Source organism: Amblyomma maculatum, chromosome 1, assembly GCF_055883805.1.
Source record: "Amblyomma maculatum isolate TAMU_Amacu chromosome 1, ASM5588380v1, whole genome shotgun sequence".
Lineage (NCBI taxonomy): Eukaryota > Metazoa > Arthropoda > Arachnida > Ixodida > Ixodidae > Amblyomma > Amblyomma maculatum.
Genome location: NC_139344.1, coordinates 374,036,244 through 374,063,910, shown reverse-complemented (window position 1 = coordinate 374,063,910; position 27,667 = coordinate 374,036,244). Strand labels below are relative to the sequence as shown.

At 43.9% G+C, this 27,667-nt stretch overlaps 2 protein-coding genes across 3 annotated transcripts in view; one reads left to right on the top strand and one right to left on the bottom strand.

Annotated features, from left to right (window-relative positions):
• The window catches only part of Cep97 (centrosomal protein 97kDa), a 140,593-nt gene extending 138,387 nt beyond the window's left edge, over positions 1–2,206 (top strand). The window contains exon 18 of the mRNA XM_084592355.1: positions 192–2,206. Within this exon, the coding sequence (XP_084448481.1) occupies positions 192–278 (87 nt within the window). The 3' untranslated portion in view covers positions 279–2,206. The remainder of the gene's footprint in view (positions 1–191) is intronic.
• Positions 1–27,544, bottom strand: part of LOC146208259 (uncharacterized) — a 48,294-nt gene extending 20,750 nt beyond the window's left edge. Inside the window, exons 1-8 of one of the 2 annotated variants that reach the window (XR_014704678.1) lie at positions 27,270–27,544; positions 24,148–24,368; positions 23,491–23,641; positions 18,465–18,596; positions 18,131–18,204; positions 16,948–17,054; positions 15,633–15,849; positions 12,468–13,117 (exon numbers count right to left, since the gene is read on the bottom strand). Coding sequence is in view for 1 of the 2 variants with exons in the window: in XM_084592367.1 (XP_084448493.1) it covers positions 12,636–13,117; positions 15,633–15,849; positions 16,948–17,054; positions 18,131–18,204; positions 18,465–18,596; positions 23,491–23,641; positions 24,148–24,368; positions 27,270–27,472 (1,587 nt within the window). In the remaining variant the exon portion in view is untranslated. Of the gene's footprint in view, positions 1–8,687; positions 13,118–15,632; positions 15,850–16,947; positions 17,055–18,130; positions 18,205–18,464; positions 18,597–23,490; positions 23,642–24,147; positions 24,369–27,269 lie in introns of those variants that run through there. The other variant, XM_084592367.1, reaches the window with a different exon arrangement.
• Between the last annotated feature and the right edge of the window lie 123 nt (positions 27,545–27,667).

Here is a 27,667-nt window from a genome sequence, read left to right as displayed (position 1 = left end):
CGTGTGATCACGAAATCACTTTCTGTTACAGAGGTACTCATGACCCTGGCGATTAAGAAAAAAAAGAACATTATTGCTAGCAGGATATAATGTCTCCAAGAAAATGACGGATGACATACTACCACACATACAATTTTCAAAGTGTTGTTTACTACAGTGACAAATTGAGATCATTTCGTTTTCTCAAACAGCTGGCCAGATTGGAAGCCGTCATAATGAAGCTGGCCATTCCGGACGGCAGCCTGGAGCACTTTGGTGCTGCATTTTCCAAGCCGTGAAGGATGCCGTGGATTGTGTTATCACCTTCATTTTTTTTTTTTTTTTCATTGAGCACAATGCATTCCTTCTTCTTTTTTTTTTTTTTTGCAATGTTTGCACAGCATTGTTTTTTACTGCTTTTAACAGAGATTTTTTAATCAAGAGGCTAAAGAAAAAAAAAGCTTGCCTATGTTTTATACTGAAGCCGCTGCATCAATTATTTATTTTCACTGTAATTACTGTACACAACGGGAATTTACCTCACTGTATCATACAATGCTTTGTAACGCGGTGCTTCAGCACTTGTGGTATGATCACTCATTTTTTTTAAAGAAGTTGGTACACTTGGCGGCGATTAAGCAGACACTGTTGTGGCTGTTTAAGGATGGCTGCACAGCAGAGCAGTGGTTAAACGAAAATAGGTTTGGTTCTTATTTCTGCTTTCTGGCTCGAAGGGAATCGATGTGTTTTTCGACTGAGGGCTCAATCTTTCTTGGATAGCAACTAAAAATGAAAGCTGGTGCGTGAGCAGATGTTTTTTGAACATCATTCACTCTCAGATATTTGGGTGAAGGTAGCGTTTCCACTGCCAAACCAAACTACTGTGTGTAAATTTTAGCTTTCCTTCCAAGTTTTGCAGGGTTCGTTGTATTGCCATCAGCTTGGTGCCTGTCATAAGCCTCTCAGTTCATCAGTTTTTTTTTCCTTGTGGGGTTCACTGCTTCAAACCGAGCTGCTTTTCTTATTATTTTTTTTAATGCGTAAGCATTGTATGGCTGTTTTCAGTTTCATGTCATCACGAGGTTGTCCGCACGATTTCGTTCAAACGAATGAGTTTATAAAAAAAAGAATGGTTGCATCTGATAGAGCATCAAAAACCTCGTATGGGAAATCGGGAGGAGCATGTCGGTTAATTAGTTAATTAATTAGAGCCAACTAAGTCACTCAGACATCAAAATAGCCGGGAGAGGTAATGTCGACGTCCAAAGAGGGTTATATGGGTCATATAGGGGGTATATAGGCCTAAATTCTGGTGGTGCTAAACTTGAAACGTTTGAACGTGATCGAGCAGGAAAGGGCGTGGTTTGCATTCACAAATGAATGGGAATGGTTAGAAAGTGTGTAAAGAGAGGTAATTAATCAACTGCAGTCAGAAAAAATTCTGAGAGCACTGCAGAATCTGCAGTGGAGAAATGCGAAAGTACAAGTGTTGCTGCTGCACACGGTGCATCGCGCGCCCCTCGTCGAACACGACCAGCGTTCCGTTGAACACATCAAAGTTCACTGGCATTCTATAATTGGTTTACAGGAAAGGAAAGGCGTAGTAGCCGTCACTTGCGGAATCTCGCTGACAATACAGCAACACTCAAGCTTACACATTTCTCCAGTGCAGATTCTGCAGTGAGATCGGATTTTTTTTTTCTGTGGCCCAGCTTATGTCTGGTTTTGCCTGCTCGCTTCTGTAATGCTTTTGTGTGCTCAAGATTTCATAGTTCTTGAAATAGTGTTGTTTTCGTTGTTACTGACTGAAGGAAATAATGCTTCAGGGCTCTTAACTCGTGTGATGCCACTTGTTTGGAGTAATCCAGATTGTCTATAAAGTGCACAGGAGAGAAAAAAAGCAGCAGCAGGTGTAGCTTATATGAGTCCCATGTAATAAAATTCACTTAATATAAATGACAGCGAATGCACTAATTATGATGGCAGTACTACGCAATGATTTCGTCCCAAATTTGGAAGCCTTAGAATGCTTTCATGAAGTTATGCAGTTCTGAAACCATATTCCTATGGCCTGTATACTCAAGGCACTTTGCGAAGCTTGCAGTTGTGACCCATTTCTATTTTATTTTGCATAACTTGGCATCATCATACTTGTCAAAGTGTAAATTGGACAACAAGGGCAACTTAGCTGCTTTTTGGATTCAGAAAAATTAAAAAGCTCTCAAAATTGGTGTATTAAAGTGAAATTTCATAAAAAGCTCTGAAAAAAATAATAAAAAAACTGATAACATGTTATATTAGTGCATGAGGGATTGCTTTAAATCAAATTATTAGGGATGTATGTGGAATCGGCATACAAAAAAACAAGTTCTCTGAAGATTTCATAACTATGACTTCATTAGTAAAAATTAAGACTCTCTTCGTCAAACATTAAATTTTATTTGTATGTATCTTTGGAAGGATCGACAGCATATTAGAAAAAAAAAATGGCCAGCCACGTGAATTTCACGATAAAGCGGTGAATTATTTACAGTTGAATTTGTTGCTCTCATGCTGCTTTGGTTTCAGTTTTAACCACCGAGTAACAGCTGTGATGCTGCGGAGGATTTGAGGCTGTTTTGCATACAGTATAAAAACCCAATTTAATGAAAATCTTGATTTAAAGAAGATATCCCGGTTCCTCCTTAGACACCCATAGAGTCTAGTGCTTTGACTGGCTCGAAATTACGAAATCAATTTCATGATCGGTCCCAATTTAACCTTTTTAAAAAAAAATGAAAGTAAGAAAGTTTTAATTTTTTATCTGTTTTGTAGAGAATGCACAAAAATTAACTGATTGCAAGCCAGCGGTGACATCGTGGAGCAGCTTCGTCCTTCTTTTACCAAATAGCGCAGTGCAAAACGAAATTTTATCATTTTTAATTGAATTCACCAGATGACCTGTGAAGTGGTGGATACCTTTTGTCTGCTTTATCAGTTTGTTGGAACACACGAAGGAGCAAAATACGAGCTGGACACACTAAAACTAAAAAGGAATCTGTGCAGTCATTGCTTACAAAGTGCATCTAGCTGAAGATTGTAGAGTTCATTATGCGGAGATAAATTTGTAACCTGCTTGGACTCTTCGTGTTGAGCTAACATTTTTTGTTGTTTTACAAGCGCTAGTGGTGTTGCTTGTTACCGCTTACCACAATCTCATTTTCGGCTCAATTACGCTTTGCCAAAATGATGCCGCCGTGGCTTTCTGAAGGCCGCTACGCCATAAATCAAACGGATTGAACTTGGTGACCGAGAAATGCCTCACTCAATTTAATGAAGCAATTCATGGCTTCCCTCAACCTCTTCAAGTTTTAGCTGTATAAAGAAACTCCAAACGGTTGCGCTTTAATTTTTTTTACCTAACTCTTGACAAGAAATGGATAAGTGGCGATTATATCTGTTTATTTCATGAGGTAGCCTTAACTCGTCAAATGCTGCAGCTGCTGTTTGTGGCTGAAACCAAGACTAGACCTGCATGAAAAAAAAAGGGTCATAAATTTAGCTTGTACACATGAATTCTGCATCATGGCATATGTACAGTATTGTCTCCTGCACTTAAGAAAAAAAAAAAAAACATGCTTCTAAAACTTTGGTTTCTTTACTTCTATAAAAGCATCATTATGCTTCGATCATTGCAATTAAAAATTCGTAGCCATGCAAACTTTGTTTGCTTGAACAGAACCAGGAGCAGTGGTGAAACAAGCCTTGCATCAGCCCTTCATCGGCCTTTAATTGGCTTATTATCGTCTGTTATTTAATGAGAAGTGCTTCATTATAGTGCAGCCACGGTGGCATAACTGTGAAACTCTTGTCTTCAGCATGTTTAGGTTACGAGATGTTTCATGCTTTGCAACATTTACACTGTGAAGAATATTGTTGGCTTATAGGTTAAGCTTTGGATTTACCAGAGCTGCAGTTACCATTTTAGCGTGGTATCCTGAACCTGATTATAGTAATCAGGGTTCTTCATACCTTCACATTCACAGTGCATTGTGAACCATGCTTCTGCAAATTAATGCTTCAGGCCATTTCTTGTGAACCGTAATTCATGGTTTGGTTACTGACGAGCCAAACTCTAACATGGACACAGATATGCCACATTTTCAACCGGTTGGTTAACATACACTTTACCAAACACTTTGCAACAAACAGTAATTACAGCTGAACAAAGCAAAGGCAAAATGTGTGTTTTTGTCTGTTTTTGCAGGAAGTGTTCATTTTTTGTTCTGGTTTAATAGTGTGCATGCCATGCTGTAATGAAGAGGTTCTTTCTTTAAGTAGCTTAATTGTGCTCTTAAATTTAATCAGTAACAGTTTATCCAGAATTCATGCCATGAAACCCTAATGGGTTACACTGTGCAATGTGACACACTGTAGTGGAACTGTAGCATCGATTGCAAACAGTACTCTGCTGATCAGCGACTGTGGTGGGCAAACAAGTACAGGTATTATATGTTGAGCCAACAATGTGTCCGACAGCTGTAGTAAGCAACTCAGTTTTCAATGCCAGCACTCCCGAGTGTCCAGGATGCTCATGTACGTCACCACATACTGTTTCTTTGAATTGCAAGGTGCCAGGTGTTAAGCCAGTCAAATGCACAGCCCTCAAATTTCAAATCTTCAGTTCAATTTCGATTCCTTGTGCAACTCTGCGGACATGATTAGCTTATAACAACTTGTGACAACAGCAGTACGTAGCAGGAAGTATTTGAAACATAACTACACACAGCATACTTTGAAATGTCTTACGTGACGCTACCACAGAAAATTGTGAGTACACATACTAGACATACAGGCCAGCTGCGCGCAAATAATGTGTACCATTATGCACTGTCCCTGTCAGACTGGCTCAACCCACACTATATATTCGGTGCAAAGCTCAAAACTTCTGCTGTCCAGAATATCTAAGCGTCCAAGATAGCATTAAGAAAGCGCGAGTAGTTGTGTTCTGTTGTGTTCGAAGGCATTTAATGCATATAGTACGCTCTGTTGATTCAGGTGATGGTCTAGCCTGCAAAAATGATAGTTCCGAGATGAATGAACTGATAATAAAGAACAGTGATAGATTCTTACCAGAGAGCTAGCCTGCGGGGTCCAGATTCTAGAGAGATGACCAAGTAGCCTAGCTGTGTGCAATGTAGTATGAGCACGTATACAGTTTTGCTTCGTTGTTCATTGTAGCTAGCAGCCATTCCATCCGATAGAGATTCTGTATGTTGTCCAGTTTCCTAGAAGCTTAGTGTATCAATGTGGTTGTGCGGCTTGGATGCAAATGTATTACCGGCACAGTAAAGCCTTGTTATAATGAAATGAGGTGAGACAAAACCAATAATGAACGTAGTAATGAAATAACCGTTGCTCCCGTTGAAAGCTTTGTAACTAGAAACATGCAAACGTCCTCAGTTCAAGCAAAAGTCTCCACAAACTCTCGACTTCATCATAATAAGGTTTTACCTCTGCATTCCAACAGCAAGAAAGCGCTTGTTCATTTGTAGTATGTACGAAGAGTGCCAACATGCATGTGCTATTGCTGTCTTGTTTTGTTGTAGTGTGTTGCAGCAGATGAAAGGTTGTATTTTTGCAGACACAATCTAGTCAAAGCTTACCTTCGCAGCCATTTGCTGATTGACACTATTGTAACTGAGACAGTCTTCAAACTGACTAAGCTTTTCGCTTGGCTGCTGAAGCAGTAAAGGCCTTTCTCAATGCTAATTATGTGCAGCTACCTAATACAAGCAAAAAAGCCCCAAGAGTTTATTCATGCCTTTGTCAAGAGTACTTCCAAAGTTAAAACTTGTTCAACGGCTTGTGTACAGGCCTTGAGAAAAATGTCATAAAAATGTGTTTTTTGTTTTGGACCTTCAAAGATTTGTCTGCACACTGGTTTATGTTCACCCAGAAAAGCAAATATATGACATTTATTTGTCAACGGTGCTCTTGTTTTGCCTTCAAAAATCTCTAAATGCAGAACACCCAATTCAAACAGTTCAAGACAGAGTGGTATGGGCTTTGTAAAAGGGTGTTCAATGTCATTCCCAATCTGCGCAATGCCACACATTAGCATGTTAGTGTAGCAATGTGGTTGCGCGACATGACCTTGCATCTTGGCCCACCCATGTGAACCTGTCGTTTCCTACTGTTTTCAGTTCATAACAGTGCCATGCCTAACATATACAGTCAAGGTCAAACAAAACAGCGAAGAACATGCACTTGACATCTCTAATATTTGTTTTTGTGCAGTAAATTTTACTGGCCGTTTTGCGCAGTACCCAGGCAGCACAATTCATTGGACCCATACTGGCTCGGTGTTGTCAATGCTCGGTCCAACATAGGTCTGGTGTGTTGACAACATACCTAGTACCAATATTGGGCGGATTGTTTGTGCCGCCTGTGTAGTCTGTAACGGTGTGCCAATGGAAACTATCATGCATAAATGGTTCTGTCAAGAAGTCCACAAAATGCACAGAAAAAAGGTTTTCACCTGCCTTCAGTGTGGGCTACATGGTGCCTTTCTCTGGATGATTTGTCGCCTTTGGCGTGACAAAATTTTCACGCCAGTACTGCCAAGTTGAGGTGCCAACAAAGTTGCCATGGTCTGTGGTGTTCCCCGTTCTATAACACTGTTGCAAGCGTGCCGTGCTTCTTGAAGTCCGGGGGTCGCCTAGTGTGACAATTAGGCAGTGCATTTAATGTGTTCGACATAACACCCTGCTGGCTTTGCAAAGCCAGTGCAACTGACAAGGCAGAAATCCAAATTTCGTGATTTCCGATGAACAAACAGCAACTAGGATGAAAGAACAGATAGCCTGGATTGTCTGTTCTACATGACACTATGTTGGTGCTGTGCGGTGAAACAGAGTATAGTGACACTCTTGTGACCAGCGAGTGGGTCAGTTGACAAAAACACTAGGTTGCAACAGAATCTGTGCCACATATCCACTTTTGCCGTTGCACACATCAACATCAGTGCTAAATAATCAAAATACCACTTTCTCTATCCCCTGTATTATTACTCCAAGAGCAGTTTCCTAGGCATAGAAACCTATGAAAGCCATGGAAGAAATGATTCTTTAACCAGGCTTACATATTTGATTGGTGTTACCATATTTAGCTACACTAGAGACACTCTGTACATATTGTTACGGGGTAGTTCAGCTTGTAGCAGAGGGCGGACACCGAAGACAAGGCTTTCCAACGGACGTTCTCTGTAGGCACCAGCCGACGCTGTTGAACGTCGTCTTCTCTCAAAAACTCACGAGTCTTCTTCTCCTTTCCTTATGCGTATGCGTTGTTCTTCTTTCCTTATGCGTTGCACCGCCTAATGTGACACTACCCCGGCGGCTGAAAAGCACCGTCCCGGTGCGTACTAGCGTCCAAACCAGGGTCCATGTAGTACGGTTTTAGGCGCGCAACATGGACCGTCTCTGTGCGTGGTGTAGAGGCATGGCGGACGGGATGCAAGGGCGCAATTTCGTATGTCACTGGTGTCACTTGTCGTAAAATACGGTAGGGTCCTGTATACCGGGGCAAAAGTTTTTCCGAGAGGCCAACGCGGCGAGCTGGAGTCCAGAGCAGCACGAGAGAGCCGCAAGAATACTCGGTGTTGCGATGACAGGAATCATAGCGACGTTTCTGGGAGTGCTGAGAGGCTGCGAGTCGGTTGCGAGCAACAACGCGGGCAGCATCAGCTCGGGCTATGGCATCACGAGCATATGAGCTGGCAGTGGTGACAGACGGGAGCAGGCTGTCAAAAGGAAGCAGAGGTTCACGGCCGTATAAAAGATAGAAGGGGGAGTAGCAGGTAGTGTCGTGACGCGACGAATTGTAAGCGAATGTCACAAATGGCAGCGTTATGTCCCAGTCGCGGTGGTCATCAGAAACGTACATAGACAACAACATGTCAGTCAGTGTCCGGTTAAGGCGTTCGGTAAGCCCGTTCGTCTGTGGATGGTAGGCAGTCGTGAAAGAATGACGAACGTTGCACAGCCGTAGGATCTCGTCGACTATACAAGCCAGAAAGCAACGGCCACGGTCGGTGAGCAGTTGGCGGGGAGCTCCATGGACGAGTACAACGTCGTTGAGGAGGAAAGCAGCGACATCAGTTGCACAACTGGTTGGTATTGCTCGTGTGACCGCGTAGCGTGTGGTGTAATCAGTGAACACCGCAATCCATTTGTTCCCCGATGCGGACAGTGGAAAAGGCCCTAGAAGATCCAGACCCACTCGAGAAAATGGGTCTATGGGGATGTCGATTGGCTGCAGAAGTCCAGCTGGTAAAAGTGATGGCTTTTTCCGGCGTTGACAGTGGTCACAAGCAGCTACGTAACGGCGGACTGCGCGATATAGGCCTGGCCAAAAGAACCGACGACGCACACTGTCGTATGTGCGAGAGACGCCTAAATGACCCGCTGTAGGAACGTCTTGAAGCTGTTGAAGGACGGCTGAGCGTAGGTGCTGAGGGACTACTAGTAGAAGGTGGGGGCCATCAGGTCGCATATTGTGCCGGTATAAGGTGCAGTCGTGGAGCACAAACAAACGAAGGGAAGGGTCATCGCGATCGGCGCTGAGGCGATTGATAGTTTCGCGAAGCTGAGGGTCCTGGCGTTGCTCATGGCGAATATTGGAGAAATCAGAAATAGAGAGCACGCAAGCGTCATTGTCACATTCAGGTTGGCTTGGCGGGTCGACTGGATGACGGGACAGGCAAGCGGCGTCTCGATGCAACTGGCCAGACTTATAAACTACTGAAAAATTGTACTCCTGAAGGCGCAAGGCCCAACGTCCAAGGCGGCCAGTAGGGTCTTTGAGTGTAGAAAGCCAACACGGTGCGTGGTGGTCAGTGACTACTGTGAATGGCCGCCCATACAAGTAAGGGCGGAACTTTGTAATGGCCCAAACTAGGGCTAAGCACTTGCGTTCAGTGATGGAATAATTTTGTTCGGCCGCAGAAAGGAGTCGGCTGGCATAGGCAATGACGCGGGGTAACTACCCAGCACCTCCACCATGGTGTTACGGGGTAGTTCAGCTTGTAGCAGAGGGCGGACACCGAAGACAAGGCTTTCCAACGGACGTTCTCTGTAGGCACCAGCCGACGCTGTTGAACGTCGTCTTCTCTCAAAAACTCACGAGAGTCTTCTTCTCCTTTCCTTATGCGTATGCGTTGTTCTTCTTTCCTTATGCGTTGCACCGCCTAATGTGACAATATATTCAAGGCTTATGCGCTGCAGTAAAAGCAAGCAGGCAGCAGTGATTCCGTCAAGAGCACCACAGTTGGATGCACAAGTATGCTGGCCGTGATGATGCCAGCAGATTAAATGCCAGTTATCTTCGATAACTATGATAGGTAAGCCCAGTGGCGCACGACAGTTCCAGCCAGTCACCTCCGGCCAGAGTGCAGAATAGGCTGGGCACTTAAATAGGGTCTGTTTGACTTTGTTATTGTGAGAATCAACTATACCGAAAAACCGGCAACTCTGCACGTTAACAGCAAGAAAAAAAACGAGCTATGTTGGCCAGTAAGAGTTGCACTTACACCACAGTTAGCAAAACTTTTCACTGCGAGAGCAAAAACATTTTACTTTTAGGTGAGCATGGTGGAAAGCTCTTGCCTTCATCTGCAATCATTTTTGGTGCCACTGCAAGGGAGCCAAAATTTTTCGCAGAATCGTCTGATATGGCAGTGAGCCTGAGAGCAGTTGGAGACTATGATACCTTTTTGCACATCGCAATCATTCTCCCACTAAGGAGAAGTAAGAGTGCAAGGATAAGCATCCGTCCACGGAGGTCTCTATCACATTATTCGGGGATAAGAAAATGTGCACGTTTGCCTCTTGCGAGCACAACCACCAAGACACAGCCGGCTTTTAAAACCTGTACAGTTTCCAGCTTTATTTTATCATCTGTAGATTTAGTATGCCGCGATGCGCTCTATGACTTAAAACAATGTTAACAATGTGCCAACATCAGAAAGGCAATCTGTGAAGAAGGTGCTGTGCTCTTGCATGGCGCACCTTTTATGTACATATTGCATCAGCAGTTTTATCAAGCACGACAAAGCATGCTTCAAGGATCACCACGGGTGCATTGCTGGCATTGGTGGAATCGAGCAGAACGTCCTCACGCACACCGAAATGCACAGTAATATTGTTTCAGATTCTGGTACCTGATCAACCTCTCAAGACAGACATCCAAAACTGACCAAAGGTTTCAATTTTGTGCCATGTAAGAGAAGGTACTGAACAATGATAAGATTTGGACATTCAGCAATATTGAACAACAGAGCAAGGCGGCTTTCAGTCATTTTTGTCAAAGTACGGTAACGCAGTACACCTTAGAGACGGGCAAGGCCATGCATGTAGGTAGCAGGAACTGCTACTGGCTCCTATACTGAAATGAAACAAGATTTAGGAACATTCTTACGTTAATGTCTTTGGGCTATCCATAGATGATATGAGCCGTCCACTTGGGCAAGGCCATAACAGGCTATTTCAGACATATTTTGCGCTTTGAAGTAGCACGAACTTATCACATGCTGAGAGATAACACCAGCTGATCACGATCGCCTTCTTCACGCTCAAGAACGTAACTCATCACGTTGCCGCAAAGCCCTACTTCCACACGTGGCCTGTGTGCTTGCAATACCTTGGACCATAACCACATGCTCCAACGCTCTTCCGATTTTGGGCATTGCTTCGTGCTTCCCCGTGCAAAAAATTAAAATATACCTAAAATAACAAAGACAGAAGGAACAACAAAATATATGACGCTCCAGAAGCTCAATTTGTGAAATGCTACGTTTAAGTCATTATTTTTCACTGCTATCTGCCAAACAACACTACCATATAAAAAAGAGAGAAAAGCAGGATCTTTCAGCACATGCATTTAGTCGCCTGCAATCGAGCTCTATGAGAGCCTGAACCAGCAAACCAATAAGGATACCGTCCACTATCACTCAATGTTTAATCTACATACCACTGCTGTACACTACTCGGGCACCTTGGCTCAGCTGACCTGAGCAAAAGGTGCGCTTTCATTGGATATCGACAGTCATTCAGTCATTGTCAAGTGCCGCTGCGTTCCAGTAAAACTGCATCTCTGCTTTTACTACTACTGCATATGCATAGTGTCATCGAAACAAAACGAACCTAAAACAAGTCTGCTACCGTTCTAAAATGCCTACTCCATGTAAAGCATTATTGAGTGTATATATAATTACCAGCTAACTCTTTTGGCAGTGAAACGTTTTATTATTATTTTTTTTCCCCCCAGTGTAACCTTGCGTCACAATTGATTTAGGTGCAGAGGTGTCTATCAATTTATTTAAAAAGTAGCCTCAAACTCTTATCCTCCTAGTGCTAATAAACAACTCTAACAAAGACGATAAAGTCACGCACGAAGATAGGACATGGATGCACTCGTAAGGCCGTGAGCAATGAAGGCACCAAACACAATAGCCATCCACTTAACAGCACCTCGTAATTGTGTCGCAGTACTCTTACCCTATGGATAGCAGTTAGTAGAAAAAGAAACCGCAATCGATAAGCACACCATGTTAAATCAAGAAGCACAACAGATATGTAGCTTTCATGTGTCCAACCATCTGGCAATGGTGAATGACCATCATTATCTCGCAATGCTCATAGTCTCTTCGAAGTTCTAGAGAAGGGAAAGAAAAGCATAGCGCCCAAATAGCCTGGCACAAAAATGTGCCAGGATAAATGTACAAAGTTTTCTAATTGATACTAAATCAGTGCAAAGTGTTGTAGGGTAGTTAAAAAATTTAACTACCTATACTGAACACATGGTGAACAACCAGAATGCCCACTGCATTCTATTATCGTTGCTACTATTATTTAAAGCCACATGCAGTTACTGTTCAGTGTGGAAAAACACGGTGGCAAAGCTAACCGACTACTACTCTCACTAATAATGAACCATGTGTCCAAAATCACTCGAGTGTCCTTGGCACCCACACGATCACGACAGCTGGTTTAGAACCAATGACAAAAGCTGTCAACCTACGAGGACAACAAAAGCCTACCAAAGCACAAAACAAAGTTTGCTTTCAGCCGTACTTGTAGACACACAACCAGTTTCCTTTAAGTAAGTCATTGCAACTATTTTCAAGTATGACTGTCGGTACAAAACAGGTGTTCAAAAGCAGTTGAATGGAGCTTCGTAAACATTAATAGCCGCCTAACTATTCAATTTGTGGTTTTTTCATCAGTTCCCACTTCCAAGGAATTTCTGTCTACACACAACTGCATCAATGAAGCACGCAGTCACTAGGAAAAAGAGCCTCACATCAGCCATCCCATCGCTAGCGAATAAGGCAGCTGCACACACTGTTTGACATCTTAAATCAAAGCGCCGAAACCAAGCAGGACGCAATCACTTGAAACGCAACAAACAATGCTATCATCAGGCACTGAAGTCCCAATCATGCTTACCCTACTTTGAAGCAATCACCGCTGAGCAATGCAGCCGGTGGACGATACCAAGCCGAAATAATGCCGTACAGTTTACCTTGCAAGGCAAGGTGAAGGCCAACAAATGTAGATCCCAGCTCGGAATACTTTTGCCCTCCAATCCTGGGAGCCCAGGTGCAACAGCCAACGTTATAAACAGCAGGCCCGATGGCCAGCGCGTTCTGTCAAAGTGCCCACAGTCGCACTCGATACGACCACCGCACTGCTTTCGTCCTGCACAATGGCGAGGCCGTCTGAGGAACAACAGATCTTGTCTAGTTCACCGGAACAATTCCTGCAGTTCCCCTTTTCGCACTCATGCTTGTCGGGACAGTTGCATATGTCCGCCTGTGTCGTCGACATGCCCAAGATATCCACGCTGTCAACAGACATCACTGTCGGCGCTACCGGTGACACAGCTGAAGATACAGCTGGAGATACTCCCGTCGGCACTGCACCAGCTATGTCCGACACCAGGTTGGCGACTGCTCCGGCCGTCGGTTGCTGTTCTGTGACTTGAGTCGCCACATCAACAGTGAGCGTCCGAGGCAGTAACACTTGAGCAACCTTGGCTGATGCATCGCCCTGCCCGGGCCCGCCACTCACTATGTCTAGTGGTATCATAGCATAGGCTGCATAGAAAAGGAAAGAAAAAAATATTGATGCACAATTTAGCATTGTTAGGCAAATGCAAATTAGATGCACTAGAACATCAGTTTTAGTTTCAGTTTCAAGTTGCACATATTCGTTACTATGAAGTCATAATCTATCACACTGTATGCAAGACCACCCGGAATAGATATAAACCCTACCCACCTATATATATATATATATATATATATATATATATATATATATATATATTGCATACACTACTAAGCAGAAGCTAAAGGGGAAATGGGGGATGGGGGTCTCGTAAATATACATGAAGGAAAATAATTGTATACAAAGTGGTGGTGGGTTCGGTTCCCATCATACAGTACTAATTCAGATCAATAGCAAAAGTAAAAAAACGCTTGCCTTGGCCTCGCCAACTGCTGGCTTCTTTCCTTATTGTACTATATGCACACTATATATAATATTGCAGTTCAGACTCTGCTCTTATTCTAATCACTTCTTCGATTCATTCCTGCCGAGTCAGCCTTAGTCTAGCCTCTCGCTATCTCCAATAAATCAAGAGGGGGATTTCCATCACTCCACCTACAAATACTGGCAAGTGGAAAGGTGGAGTCTTCCCACAGATACCAAGGCCGCTGACGCCTACAATTTTCACCTTCACGGCACTCCTGATGCTACTGCTTCTCGTGCTAGGTCTCTGATAATAGTGCTCATAGCATTTTAAATAAATACCCCCTGCCTTCTCCTCCAATATCGCACAATAAAAAGGCAGCGTGGTAGCCAAGCTCATTGTGGGATCATACAATACCAAGTAATAGCAGCTAAAGCCATACAAGATATCATTCAAAGCAGCAGTCGCAATGCACCAATATGCCAAAATATGACCAGTACAAAGCCCAAATAATTGCAAAGTAAGGCAATATCTGTTACACTTTGTAAGTTGGCCACCCAGGGGAAAAAAAATCGTCCCCTCTCAGTACAGAAGAGTAGAAGGCAAAAGTTTACATTGATCGTGGCCCACTGGAGATAGTATGGTCAAGAGGCTGGGCTTTTCAGTTTAAAAAGGAAAAAAAAAAAAAGAAACAATGTTCAGTAGAGACACTTAGACCTGCTTACGAGGAATGCAAAAGCCTTGCAGTCTCACGAGTGAAGTGTTTTTGAGTGAGATTTTCGACATGTAACAAAGTTCTTTCTGCTGGTATTTTATTTGGTGTATGATGTGCATTTGTGTACTGGATGTATACTGGCATGTTTTAATGTGGCTTCTGGGAGCCTCCATTTGCAGACATACAATTGAATATGCATTTGTCGTTGGATCATATCCCTGTCGCGAGCTGGCCTTCAACTTGAATAGCAGATCCATGCTAAATGCAATGAGAAACCGTACGATACCAAAAATGTTGGGCAAACTGCCGCACACCCCATAATGTCACAGACAAATTTGGGGACAAAATTTTGTATGCGAATCTGAGCACTTTCTTTTTTGTGAGGAGGGGAGCAAGACAATGCTTCCAGAGTGCTTGCTCGCTAAGTCGAGCCGGAGCCGTTGGAGACCTCAGGTGGCGTGATGTCCGCGGCGCATCTCCACTTCTTGTGTTGCTGCGTTCCAACACTACACAACAGCTGGCGGCTCAGGACAGCAAAGACCGGCCGAAAGCCATCCAGATTACTCTATCGATGTGTTATCACATGTACAATGCTGTGGAAAAGCAGAGAGACCATGCGAACCGCTGCAATTACCGACGTTTTATACAAAATGTGTGCCTGGCAAAAGTATCCGGGCAAGCATGTCATCTCACAAAGAAACTGATAAGGCTCTCGCATTAAAAAAAAATTTACTCCAATTCAATTTCAGCATCCCAAACTGAATGTATCCTATGAGAAATGCTGTAGACGAAGGCCCCAGGAATTTCAACCATCTGGCATTTTCATTTTGTGTTTACTCCTTTTACAACAAAGAGGAAAGCAAGACAAATCAGCCTGACTGGGCCTTGGCACATGTTGACATCACACAGCACACAGTCATGTTTTCATTTCTTCTCCATTGAGATGTTCTCCCCACAGCTGGGCCACAATCCTGTGTCTTTATGATCAGCAGCAGAACACCACAGCCAATAAACCATTGCAGCAAGTGGGCCACTCGACAATGACGTTTGGTTTGGTTTATGGGGCTTAACATCCCAAAGCAAGTCAGGCTATGGGAGACGTTGCAGTAAAGGGCTCGGGAAATTTCAACCACCTGGGCGCTTTGCTTTTGGCTTCCATTGAAAACTGGCTGCCGTGGCCGGGATTCGACCCCGCACCTTTAGGTACACCAGTCGAGCGTCCTAACTGCTGCGCCATTACGGCGGGGCTTGACATTGAGGGGTCTCTCAGCAGCAGCGATACTTAAATCCTTTCCATAAGACTTTCTGCATCTACATCAAGGAAGTGCCTTTCTACTTTCTTTTGCAATATCACCTAAGAAAGCTTTATTTATCCATAAAAAAGCTTTGTCTTATCCACCTAAGAAACAGTCATGAAATGTACCTCGGAGGGCAGCATTGTTGACATCCACTGCCTGGATAGGCACGCTGACCAAAGTGGTGCCCGGCGGAGCTGCTGCAGGTTCCGTTGCTGCCGTACCCACCATAGTGTTGAGTAGCAGGTGGGCGGTGCCGTCATCAGCCTCGCAATCCAACGCCGCCTCAAGTGGCTCATCCGGGTCTACATCCAGGCCGTCCAAGTGGAACGTCACCACCTGGCCCTGCGGCAACCAACAATGTGACTCAGTCGGAAAACGGCATGCATGCAGGTGCACCAGGCAGCCAATGAGGGTGCGCCACAGGCAGAAAGCTTAGCCACGCTAAAAATGGGAAGCTTGGTTGGCAGAGATCCTGCATTTCATTTTTTGGCCTTTTCACCCCCAGTTTAAGAGTAAGCAGCAGCCTTTTTGTCAGACAGAGCCACAAGCAAACTTCAATTTGTCATCACTACCCTATTAATCAACTTGTGTTTTAATATTTGCAAAGCTAGATGCTGTGCACGGTTTAAAATATCCATTAAAACCTAACTTTTATCCAAGAGCAAATGAAGTGTGGAGAGCGAGTGACACTAGTCAACTATTTTGAGACATAAGCGTACACTGTAACCTTTTCATAAAAACCAACTTTTTGCGATAAAATTTTGTCACAAAATATTACAGCCACGAGCCTCCCAAAAAGCAGTGGGAAGGCCTGCAGCCGTAGTAAAATGGTGCAATGCAAAGCATACCTTCTTTCGCAGAGGATTGGTACACTTCATCAAAGGAAGCTTCGAAAGAACTACAGAATGAAGCTACAAGTGACTACAGTTCTTGCACTGTCTAAAAGTTGAACACACACACACAAAAAGCAAGAACACCATGACTTGGTTGCACTGAAATAGAATAGTGCTGAATGAGCATCTATGCATACCCACCAGAATGTTGTCTGTTTCGGCCCAATTTCCAAAAAAATGCAATCACAGCATTGCAAGAAATCATGTGCATTACAACGGCATTTGAACGGTTGCATTTTTGCACTCAAAACACTGTTCCAGCACTGAATTTGCAGCCAGAAAGAGATGTTCACTGACACAATATCACCAATTATGTTTGCACGCAAACTCGGATATGTAGTTAGCGCTTTCCAGAGTGGGCAACAGCAGCGCTGCCGCTTTGCGACGACAAGCGCCCCATGAGAAGTCCCTCCCGTTTGCTGCACTTTCTATTCTAGCTGACTACAGTCCAGTGTTCGACATCCGTGAAGCATAACAAGAAAAATGTTGCGGAAGCACGAAAGCTGCATCTCCTGTATACACAGCTGCAGGAGACAATGTAGCTAACCTCTTCGCCATGCGGCCGGTCGTGCCTCGCCACATGCGTCTTGAGGCTGTACTGGGTTGTGAACGTCTTCTGGCAGCCATCCTGCGTGCAGAGGTACGGCTTCTCTCCTGTAGAATGAATACAAGCGTCCAATTGGCAATCCATACTCATTTCTCTTTTATGGCTCGGTCTAACTCGGGCTTTCAGCACCCAAGAGTGAGCAAACTGAGCACAACAAAAGTCGTCTGTTGTGCATACTTGCAGTTCTAAACTGCAGTTCTAAAAAACCTTGCACTCACACCTCACAGATTTTCCAGTACCCTTCAGGCAAAATGCGCAGGTTGCTCGAATGAAGCTCTGCCCCTTTAAATCCCAGTGTGAGGTCAAATGCAACATCCTACTTGCGTGCTATCGGCCGATAGACGTCACCGGATATTTTTGAGTGGCAGGAATCAGTCCTGGACCGATCAGGCTTTCCGCTGAAAATTTTAGGAGATTTCACTCGGTCCCTTTGCCGGATGCTCAAGTATAGAAGAGCTATCGGTCTGCTCCAATAGCATTAAAAATACATGGCTAAAAAGAAAGCGCACTTTGTTGTAAATGCAGTCCCAGCAAAAAAAAAGCAAAATGGAGACTTGTGCCACTGCCTGGCTACAAAACATTTTTTTTTTCTCATCACACATCACTGTCTCATTCATACCATAGCTACAGAGAGCCTGCGGTTTGAGTGAATCCTGTCAAGAAGTGTCATGCAAATGAAAAAATGCCGTCGTCCGAATACCACTAGGCTTCGGAAACGCAGGCTGAGACATTCAAAGAGCAACCATCGGCCATGCGCACAGACGAAGAGCAGACATAAAAGAATCCAGCGCCACTAAAGGCTGCATAGATGAGGATCCATTCGTCTTCCCAGAGCTACATTTGCAGAAAACAGCAGCTGTTTCTTTAATTCTTGCCACACAAATAACAGCCTGGATAACAAAAGCAACAACTAAGAAATGCCTGTGATTAACAAAATGAATGCATGTTCTCCAAGTGAGACATGCAGGCAGATAAGCCACAGTCGATCAACCAGGATGTAAGCTGTATTTTTCTTCTCACAATAAAAATTACTTTCATTTTGTTTTTATATTTTGTTCTAAAAGCTTGCAAGCAAACCATTTTACAGAGGCATGCAGGAAAAGAGTGCATGTGGCAAGTTTACCCGTGTGCGTTCTAATGTGGGTTTTCAGGTGATGACTAGCAGCAAATGACTTTCCGCACCCGTCTGTATCACATCTGGAAAAAAAAAATGATAAAAATAACCTTGCCAAGCACAGAGTTGCATTCGAAATGCAGTAAATAGTTCTATCACTGATGCACTTCCACAAGGCCAAGCTCAAAAAATTACTGAGGGCGACTAGCAATTATTCTTTACCACTGACCTGTGGCAGGGTAAGTTTATTTTACAGGGTTTAACGTCCCAGAGAGACTCTGGAAGGTCAAAATGCAAACTATGCCTGACTTCGCCCGATCAAAGTGCACAGCCAAAAGCGAACCTGTAGGGCTTTTCACCGGTATGAGTGCGAGTGTGCTTCTTGAGGTCACTCAGGGTGGTGAAGATCTTGACGCAACCTTCCTGGACGCAGTTGAACGTCTCTCCCGTGTGGATCCTCTGGTGAGCTTTCAGCCTGCATCACCATATTCGCGTAAATCACAAGTGATACCATCATGCCTCCTGCTAGGCCCGGCACCTAAATCGGGAAAAGTTCTGAGCTCGCTACCATGTGTTTCAATCTTTTACACATGGTAGGTACAAGAATTGGTGATCCTAAATCAAATTACAAAAGCTACTTCTATAGCCAACAACAAACCTACATGAGCACAAGAGGTCGTGTCACAATGGACCTTATATACAATATCAGCAAAAGCACTAACTCTTGAAGAGCTGCATTTAATTTTTTTTTTCTTCACCAAAACAACAAAGAATGTTGACCCACAAATAAAACAGTTATGGGGAAAAAAAAATGCAAAATTACTTTGTCATAAGATTCAGTTGCGAATGGAGCAGCAAATTACTTTACTAGCTGGACTTGCTCAACATTTCGTCAATTTTCTTCCTAAGCGTAGCACGGGACACCAGTGTCTCGGCACTACATTGTTTTAAAGTGGCCCTCCACTCTCGGTTGTGTTCAGCGTCCCTAAAGGTTCGGTGAAACTAGTTCCCTTCGCTTTCAGGTGCAAACTGAAGCAGTAGAAATATAGCAGCAGTGTGAAAATGGCATGCGTGAAGCAGTATATGCCACTTACATTTTCCTATTATCTCTATATATGTAGAGCAAAAAAAACCTGCCATAAGCTTAGCTCATTCACTGGCACTTAAAGAATGCGGTCTCACCACTTTGCAAAGCAAGGTTTACATCATATGCAGCAATAAAGAAAAAAGAAAGGTGACTGCTGTATCACTAGTATCACAAAGCTATACAGGATAATGCATTTCATTTTTTTTTTTTTTCAATGATGAGCATGAAAAAATTATCATGAGATAATTGCAGCTCCAATCAAGTTTCTTCAAAACAGTACTGTTGCAGAGTCGGAACAGAGGAACTATAAACTCAACTTGAGAAAGTCTAATTAGCTTGATCTAAAAATAATTATCTAAGTCACACAAAATCTTGTCTTATCACTTAAATAGCTCTACTTTGTTTAAAACCTTCCAAGTTATTTAAAAAATTTGGGGATGACTCTTCCTTCATGTTTTGCATTTCCAAGCAAAGCATAAACTGCATCACCACCATCCAAGGCTGATCTAATAGAACAGCCTGTATACAAGTAAAGGAAGAAATTAAATGTTGTGCACTAATGGCATTGCACTCTACAGGATGAGTAAGAGATGGCACCAGACGCAATCATGAAATGACTCTTATCCAGGCCATGTTATGACACGTCTCAGCATGAAGCTCCACAGCTGCCGACATCGCTTAAGTGTAGAATAAGTTAGATGTCTTGAGTAAATGACATAGACCTGTACTAAACACAATCTAAACATCCGCGGCACCACTGATGATAACACCATAACTATGTTGGAGTCATCATCATCATCATCATCATCAGCCTGATTATACCCACTGCAGGGCGAAGGCCTCTCCCATATCTCTCCACTTAACCCGGTTCCGTGCTAGCTGCATCCACTTGACCCCTGCGAACTTCTTAATCTCATCCGCCCACCTAACTTTCTGCCGCCCCCTGCTACGCTTTCCTTCCCTTGGAATCCAGTTTGTTACCCTCAGCGACCATCGGTTATCCTCTCTTCGCACTACATGTCCTGCCCATGTCCATTTCTTCTTCTTTATTTCCACTAGAATGTCGTTAACTTGCGTTATTTCTCTGACCCACTCTGCACGCTGTCTATCTCTTAATGTTACCCCTACCATTTTTCGTTCCATAGCCCTCTGGGTTGTCCTCAACTTAAGTAGAACTCTCTTGGTTAGCCTCCACGTTTCAGCCCCATAGGTGAGTACAGGCAAGATGCAACTGTTGTATACTTTCCTCTTGAGCGATACCGGTAAGCTGCTAGTCATAATCTGCGAGTGCTTGCCAAATGCGCTCCATCCCAATCTTATTCTTGTTATTTCCTTTTCATGGTCCGGATCTGCGGTTACTACCTGTCCTAAGTAGTTATATTCGCCTACTACTTCCAGTATTTCGCTACCTAATGTAAACTCCTGTTCCTTCCCGAGGCTGTTGAACATTACCTTAGTCTTCTGCATATTGATTTTCAAGCCTACCTTTCTACTTTTCCTGTCTAGGTCATCAATCATTATTTGCAGTTCATTTCCCGAGTTGCTTAGCAAGGCAATGTCATCAGCAAATCGCAGATTACTGAGGTATTCTCCATCTACCCTTATCCCTAACTGCTCCCATTCCAAGTCTCTGAATACTCCCTCTAAACAAGCTGTGAATAGTACTGGAGAGATTGTGTCTCCTTGCTTAACACCTTTCTTTATGGGAATTTTGTTACTTTCTTTATGCAGAACTATGGTTGCTGTGCAGCCACTATATATATCTTCCAGCACTTTCACGTACGGCTCGTCTACCCCCTGATTTCGCAATGCCTGCATCACCGCCGAGGTTTCAACTGAGTCAAATGCTTTTTCGTAATCAATGAATGCTATGTATAAGGGCTGATTATATTCCGAGCATTTTTCTATCACCTGATTGATGGCATGGATATGATCGATAGTAGAGTACCGTTTCCGAAACCCTGCTTGATCCTTTGCTTGATTGCAGTCTAAGGTTGTCCTGATTCTATTAGCGATTACCTTAGTAAATACCTTATACGTAACAGACAGTAAGCTGATTGGTCTGTAATTTTTAAGGTCCTTAGAGTCCCCTTTCTTGTGAATGAGGATAATGTTTGCATTCTTCCATGCTTCCGGTACCGTCGATGACACCAGGCACTGCGTATACAGGGTGGCCAGTTTTTCTAGCACGATATCCCCCCCGTCCTTCAGCAAATCTGTAGTTATCCGATCCTCTCCAGCTGATTTCCCCCTTTTCATAGTTTCTAGTGCTTTCTTGACCTCGTCCTTCGTCACTGGTGGAACGTCTGACTGTTTTTCCCTATCGCCAATCTCATTACAATCCTGACTACTTTGGCTACTGTAGAGATCTGTATAGAACTCCTCGGCTACTTTGACTATCTTTTCCATATTAGTGATGACGTTGCCCGCCTTGTCCCTTATCGCATAAATCTGGTTTTTGCCTATGCCCAATTTCTTCTTTACCGCTTTAAGGCTTCCCCCGTTCTTTACTGCATGCTCAATTTTCTCCATGTTATACTTCCTTATATCGGCCACCTTGCGCTTATTGATTAGCTTTGATATCTCGGCCAATTCGATCTGGTCTGTTGGATTGGAAGCTTTCATACTCTGCCGTTTCTTAATCAAATCTTTCGTCTCCTTAGACAGCTTACCGGTATCCTCTCTAACTATCCTACCGCCTACTTCTACCACGCACTCAGTAATGATATCTCTGAAATTATTATTCCTTGCCTCTAGGGTAATGTCGCCATCCTCAGTTAGAGCTGAATACCTATTCTGTAGCGAGATCCTGAACTCTTCTGCCCCCCCCCCTCACCGCTAATTCGTTGATGGGTTTCTTTCTTACTAATCTATTGCATTCCTTCTTCAGATTTAGGCTAATTCGGGACCTCACCATCCTGTGGTCACTACATCGAACTTTCCCGATTACCTCTACATCCTGCACAATGGCGGGGGTTGAACACATTATGAAGTCGATTTCATTTTTAGTCTCTCCGTTAGGACTTTTCCATGTCCATTTTCGATTCTTCCGTTTGCTGAAGAAGGTATTCATGATTCGTAAGTTATTGCGCTCTGCAAACTCAACTAGTAACTCCCCCCTGCTATTCCTAGAACCAATGCCATAGTCACCTACTGCCTTGCCTCCTGCCTGTTTTGTCCCTACCTTGGCATTGAAGTCGCCCATTAGTACAGTATACTGCGTCTTTACTTTTCGCATTGCCGATTCTACATCTTCATAGAAGCTTTCAACTGCCTGGTCATCATAACTACATGTAGGTGCATAGGCCTGTACAACCTTCAGTTTATACTGCTTATTAAGCCTAATTACGATGCCTGCAACCCTCTCATTAATACTATAGAATTCATCTATATTACCCGCTATATACTTATTGACAAGGAAACCTACTCCTAGTTGTCGCCTTTCTGGTAAACCTCGATAACACAGTACATGCCCTTCCTTCAGTACAGTATATGCCTCATTCGGCCTCCTAACCTCACTAAGCCCTATGACATCCCATTTCATGCCCTCTAGTTCCTCTAACAGCACTGCTAAACTAGCTTCACTAGCTAGGGTTCTAGCATTAAACGTTGCCAGGGTCAGTTTCCAATGGCGGCCTGTCCAGCGGAGCCAGGCTTTCTTAGCACCCCCTGCTGCGTCACAGGTCTGACCGCCGCCGTGGTCAGTTGTTCCGCAGCCGCTGGTGACTGAGGGCCGGGGTTTTATGGAGCTTATCATAGGAGGTTGTGGCCAATTACTGCACCAGGGTGGCCAACTCCTGTTCTGGTGAGGGAGTGCGTTGCCGGAGGTGTTCGTCGGCATCAGGTCGCACCCCAAACCTGTATATGCAATTCCATCGACACGCGGATTTTTTTTTTTTTTTTTTTTTTCATCCGGTGGAGAATTGCGCGGCACCAGGATTTGAACCCCGGTCCTCTTGCATGCGAGGCGGATGTTCTACCGCTACGCCACCGCTGCACCCGCTGCACGCCACCGCTGCACATGTTGGAGTGCACAGACTCAAATTTTGTGGCCCTTTAACGAAGCACTGCTTGGAGCCTGGGGATGGTGGCAGGGGTCGTGGAAAAGGCCACAGAGTGCCTTGCTAAATAGAGGAAGTCAATCAGCTGACTTTGCATTCGATGAAGATGTGAAGAGGCTCTCCCTCCAATATGACATGGTTCTCCTATAATATTTGCACGAGTCTGTCATGAATGAAAGCTAGGAGCGCTCCATGCTTAGATAAAAGGCCACACCCCTCACCTGTAGAGCGTGTTGAAGGTCTTTTCACAGCCTGTCACGTGGCATTCATAGGGCCGCTCATTTGTGTGCACCCGGAAGTGAATCTTGAGACTATATGATGTGAGGAAGGCCTTGCCGCAGCCCTCTTGTGTACACACAAACGTGTACTCACCTGCCACGGAAAAAGAATGGGGGGGGGGGGGGGGGGGCGACAACATGCACGCTGTCAAGTTTTCCAGTCAGTGGTGCAAGCAACCCCAAGCATTTCATACCATTCTCGGATGGGAGCAGAGAGGGCAAAAGTTTTTCAGCACAAAAATTCAAATTTTAAGTTTGTTCCCAGTACAAATCACAAGCACTAGAATTCCACCAGTTGTGAAAATCCTTGGAGATGCCACGTTTAAAAAAAAATGGTTCGCCAGCTAATGAAAGTGGCTCACCAACTGCTCATTGCAGCATCACCATGAGGGCTGATGAAATAAATTTTAGTGTGACATAAATTGCCCATCAATGGTTAATATGATAGGGGCCTAATGTCTGTGAGGGAAGAACACTCTTCTTTCAACACAAGCAGCCCGAACAATGATCAACACTTTTTTTAATGTGAATGACACTAGCCTGATACTAATGAAAAGCCTACTAGACACAGTGTGGGTTGCAGAAACAAGGGCTACATACCAGTGTGCGTTTTTTGATGAGTTTTGAGGTTTCCCGCCGTGCTGTAGGTACGCTTGCAGCCCTCGTAGTTGCACCGAAAGCGCTTTATCTCCCTCTTTCGGGTCTCCTGGTTTAGGCTCTGAATCGTCAGGGTGGCATGAGTTGGGTTTTTTGGCATTGGGCTGTTGCCCGGGTTAATTTGCATGCAGATCTGATCGGCCGATATGGTGTGCTGGATGTACCTGGTCCAAAGCCAAAACATGCACGGATGTTGACAATTAGAAAAGAATTTTTTTTTTTTTTTTTTTTGCTAACAGTGTGTGCCTGACACTATTAAAAAATGAACCACACACACACAGTCGTCCTCTTCTATCGAAAGGGTCCAAACCTCCTTTGGAAATGCGACTGATCCGATTTGCAATTGCCCGGGGCAAGGAGCAGACAAAGCTCAGCAGAACTAAATTTTTCTGCATTAAACTTTCGATACATTAACAAATTCTAGGAACATCATGTTCAATTTTCAACTAATGAGCAACAGCAGTTGTAAATGTTTAAAACATAATAAAGAAACTAATGTATGCTTTCAAGCGCAATAACAATGACAGCCATACATTGGCAGAAAAAAAGAAAAGAATGCAGAAGCTTTTGGGTTAGAGTAAACTGAAGCAATGGTTCAGCTATTCAGCTAAGACTCACTGCTATATTTACAACTAACAGCAACGCCAAGTGGACAGTGACATAACTTAGGCCTGCCCTTCTTTCTCCTTTAAGCAGTTTATTTACTGTGCAGCCAAAACCGCAGGTCATCGTTGTGTGCAAGTTAGGTAAAAAGATATGAGCAGCAGAAGGGAAAATGCACTACCCAAGTTTATTGTTAAAAACACAATGCCCGGAGGTGCAAGAGCTGCACTGCATTAGCGAATGCTAGAAATAGTTGCATTCAAACACAATTTGCCACCACACAAGTTTTTAATACAATAGCATAAGGTGTTCGTTGCACCGTAAAATGTCAATCTTGGCACACCTTGCAGAGGAAATTAGGCTAAAAACTTCACAACCAGTAGCAGGATTCAAACCCAAGCTGGCACAAACAGATCTGTTCTGCTGGCCGGTTCCTCAGACCATTGTCACTCCTGAATTCGAACATTTCGCATGTTAAACAGCTAGTCTGTTGTGTTGTGATCTGGATGTCATTGTCTTCACTAGCTTCCCAAATTCTCAGATGTAAAAATGCCAGTATCTTGCACTAAGCTTCATCTTCCATGCATAAACTAGTGACAATCTGTCAGTGAAGAAGCCGTGGTGCCATGTATGGTGTGAGTGTATGCACCTGGTATGCTACTGCAAACTAGGTTGGACATTGTAGGTGTCCGCTACTTTCCAATGCTATAACATTAGCCTTCACAAAATCTTTTCCTGTGTACAAGTAACAACAGGCTGACAGTTGTTACACCACTGCATATCCAGAATTGGTCAACAAACTTTCGAGTGTCCAGCATAACTTGACCAACACAACAGTGAGTTAAAGATTGTGAGAGAAATGCCGCCTCCTCTTTCTGTTCAGTCATGACTATGCTGACTGCACGGATTCATAACCCACTTTTTTACCATGCTACTCACTTCCACATACTCTCTATTAGTTTGGTTGACAACTTGCCAGTGAGTGCTGCCAATATTGTGAAACTCCTCTCCCGATATACCTGTTGGCCATAATCCTGAAAGCTCCCTTTCCTATTCTACAATGCATGCTCCATGAAAAAAAAATCCACACTGCTTAAACTTTGCCAAACCTTCTGCAAAAGCACAGTGTGCAATGAATTTTTTGCAAATTCTCGCACCCATTGATTGCACTGACTTTAGGTAAGAGACAGATTTTACTTGGCATGGTAGCTATTGGTCCCTAAAGTAGCCATTGGGAAAATCGACTTAAGATGTTTCAACAGGTAGCAATAGAGCCATATGTTTGTTTTGAAATATTAAGGAAAGCCTTTTAACAAACAGCTATACCGCTTGAATTATACAAAATACACCAGTCTTTGACTTGCTGGGCACATGCAGATTCATATATTCATGCTGATATAACACAAAAGCTTCAGTTCTTTCTAGCGGCAATGTAGTACACAATTTCACTTACGCTGTACCGAAGTTAAAAGCAAGCCCTTGTTTTCCCCATACAAAATGTGATCACAAAAAATTGCCCCAAGTAGTTCCTGGCAGATCCAACATAGCAAACTGACAATCATGAGCATGGTCTGAACACAAAACACCCAAAAAGAAACGAAAACTATTTAACAGAGTACCACTGCTGAAGAACTTCATAAGTACACAAGTGTGAAATACGAGTCGGAGCACAAATTTGGAGCATGACGGAATTCTGTCAAATCTTTTTGCGTCCAAGTTCAGCCCGTTGCCACTATTTTTTTTTCCCGCTTTCCTCCGACGCGGGTAAAAATGCACCGGCGAAAGCATGTTGCATAACCAGGCGCAGCGCCAAGACTGCTCTTTCCATACAGAAAGGGTGACTCGGCTCCGGGACAGCTGATTGCTCAGGTAACGGTATCAAAAGTTGTGCGACGTCGAAGTACGACCGCCTTCAATCAAGCTCAAAAAGTTCAAGGACGAATGCTTATTTCACTTCGTGTATGACGCCGCGTCGCAGTTGCACAGCGGTATCGGCTTTCTTCCCACTAAAGGTCAGATTGTACTGTGCCAAGCAGTCGAGTGCAGCCGTGCACAAATTATAGCCTGGTTCTTCGACAAGTACCGTTTATTGGGAATATGAGAACAATTCAAGAGCAAAACGGCGACTGCCGTACTGCTTGACAAATGTCGGGTCCTTTAACGAAGGCCCGATCAACGAATTCAAACGATGCGCTGTCCCCACGACTATATCCCCACTTATATGTGTGCACTTTGTGGCGTACCTTGGAGAGGAGTTGACAAGATAAACGAAAAGCAGACAGAAATCGCGCAAGGAAAACACTACTGCGGGGACCGGCGATAACCATGTTAGGGTAAAAAACGCTCCGCCACTTGAAGAGGAAAGTTACCGCTAAAATAACACGCTGTTCACCGATGCCCCAAGGCGTCTCGTACCCTTCTAGATCGCCACTACCGAGGGCAAGCGCTACGATCAGACTCACCCTGCGTTCTCGTTTTCGTGGTCTTCAATGAAGATGCCCAGATCCTCGCTGGCATTTTGACCGTCGGCCGAGTCATCGAAGATGCCGTCTTTAGTCGAGAAAATCTGCTGACCGAACGTCGTATTATCCAGGCTGTCATATAGATACTCATTGAACCCAACAGTCCTCGTTGTCGGACCAGACGACGACGTATCATCTTCCATTTTTCGGCAAATATCCTCTAGGCGAACGTCGACGAGCACAAGCGGACATGAAGGTTTCTTCAGATTCTCTAAAAATACACTACTTTCGCGATCGACGCGGCCTCTAGCCGCCAAAATTAAGTTTCGGTTTCGCTTTTGGCAGTACTTAATGGACTGTAACAATAATTTGCCAATTTTAATATTTGCTCCAATATA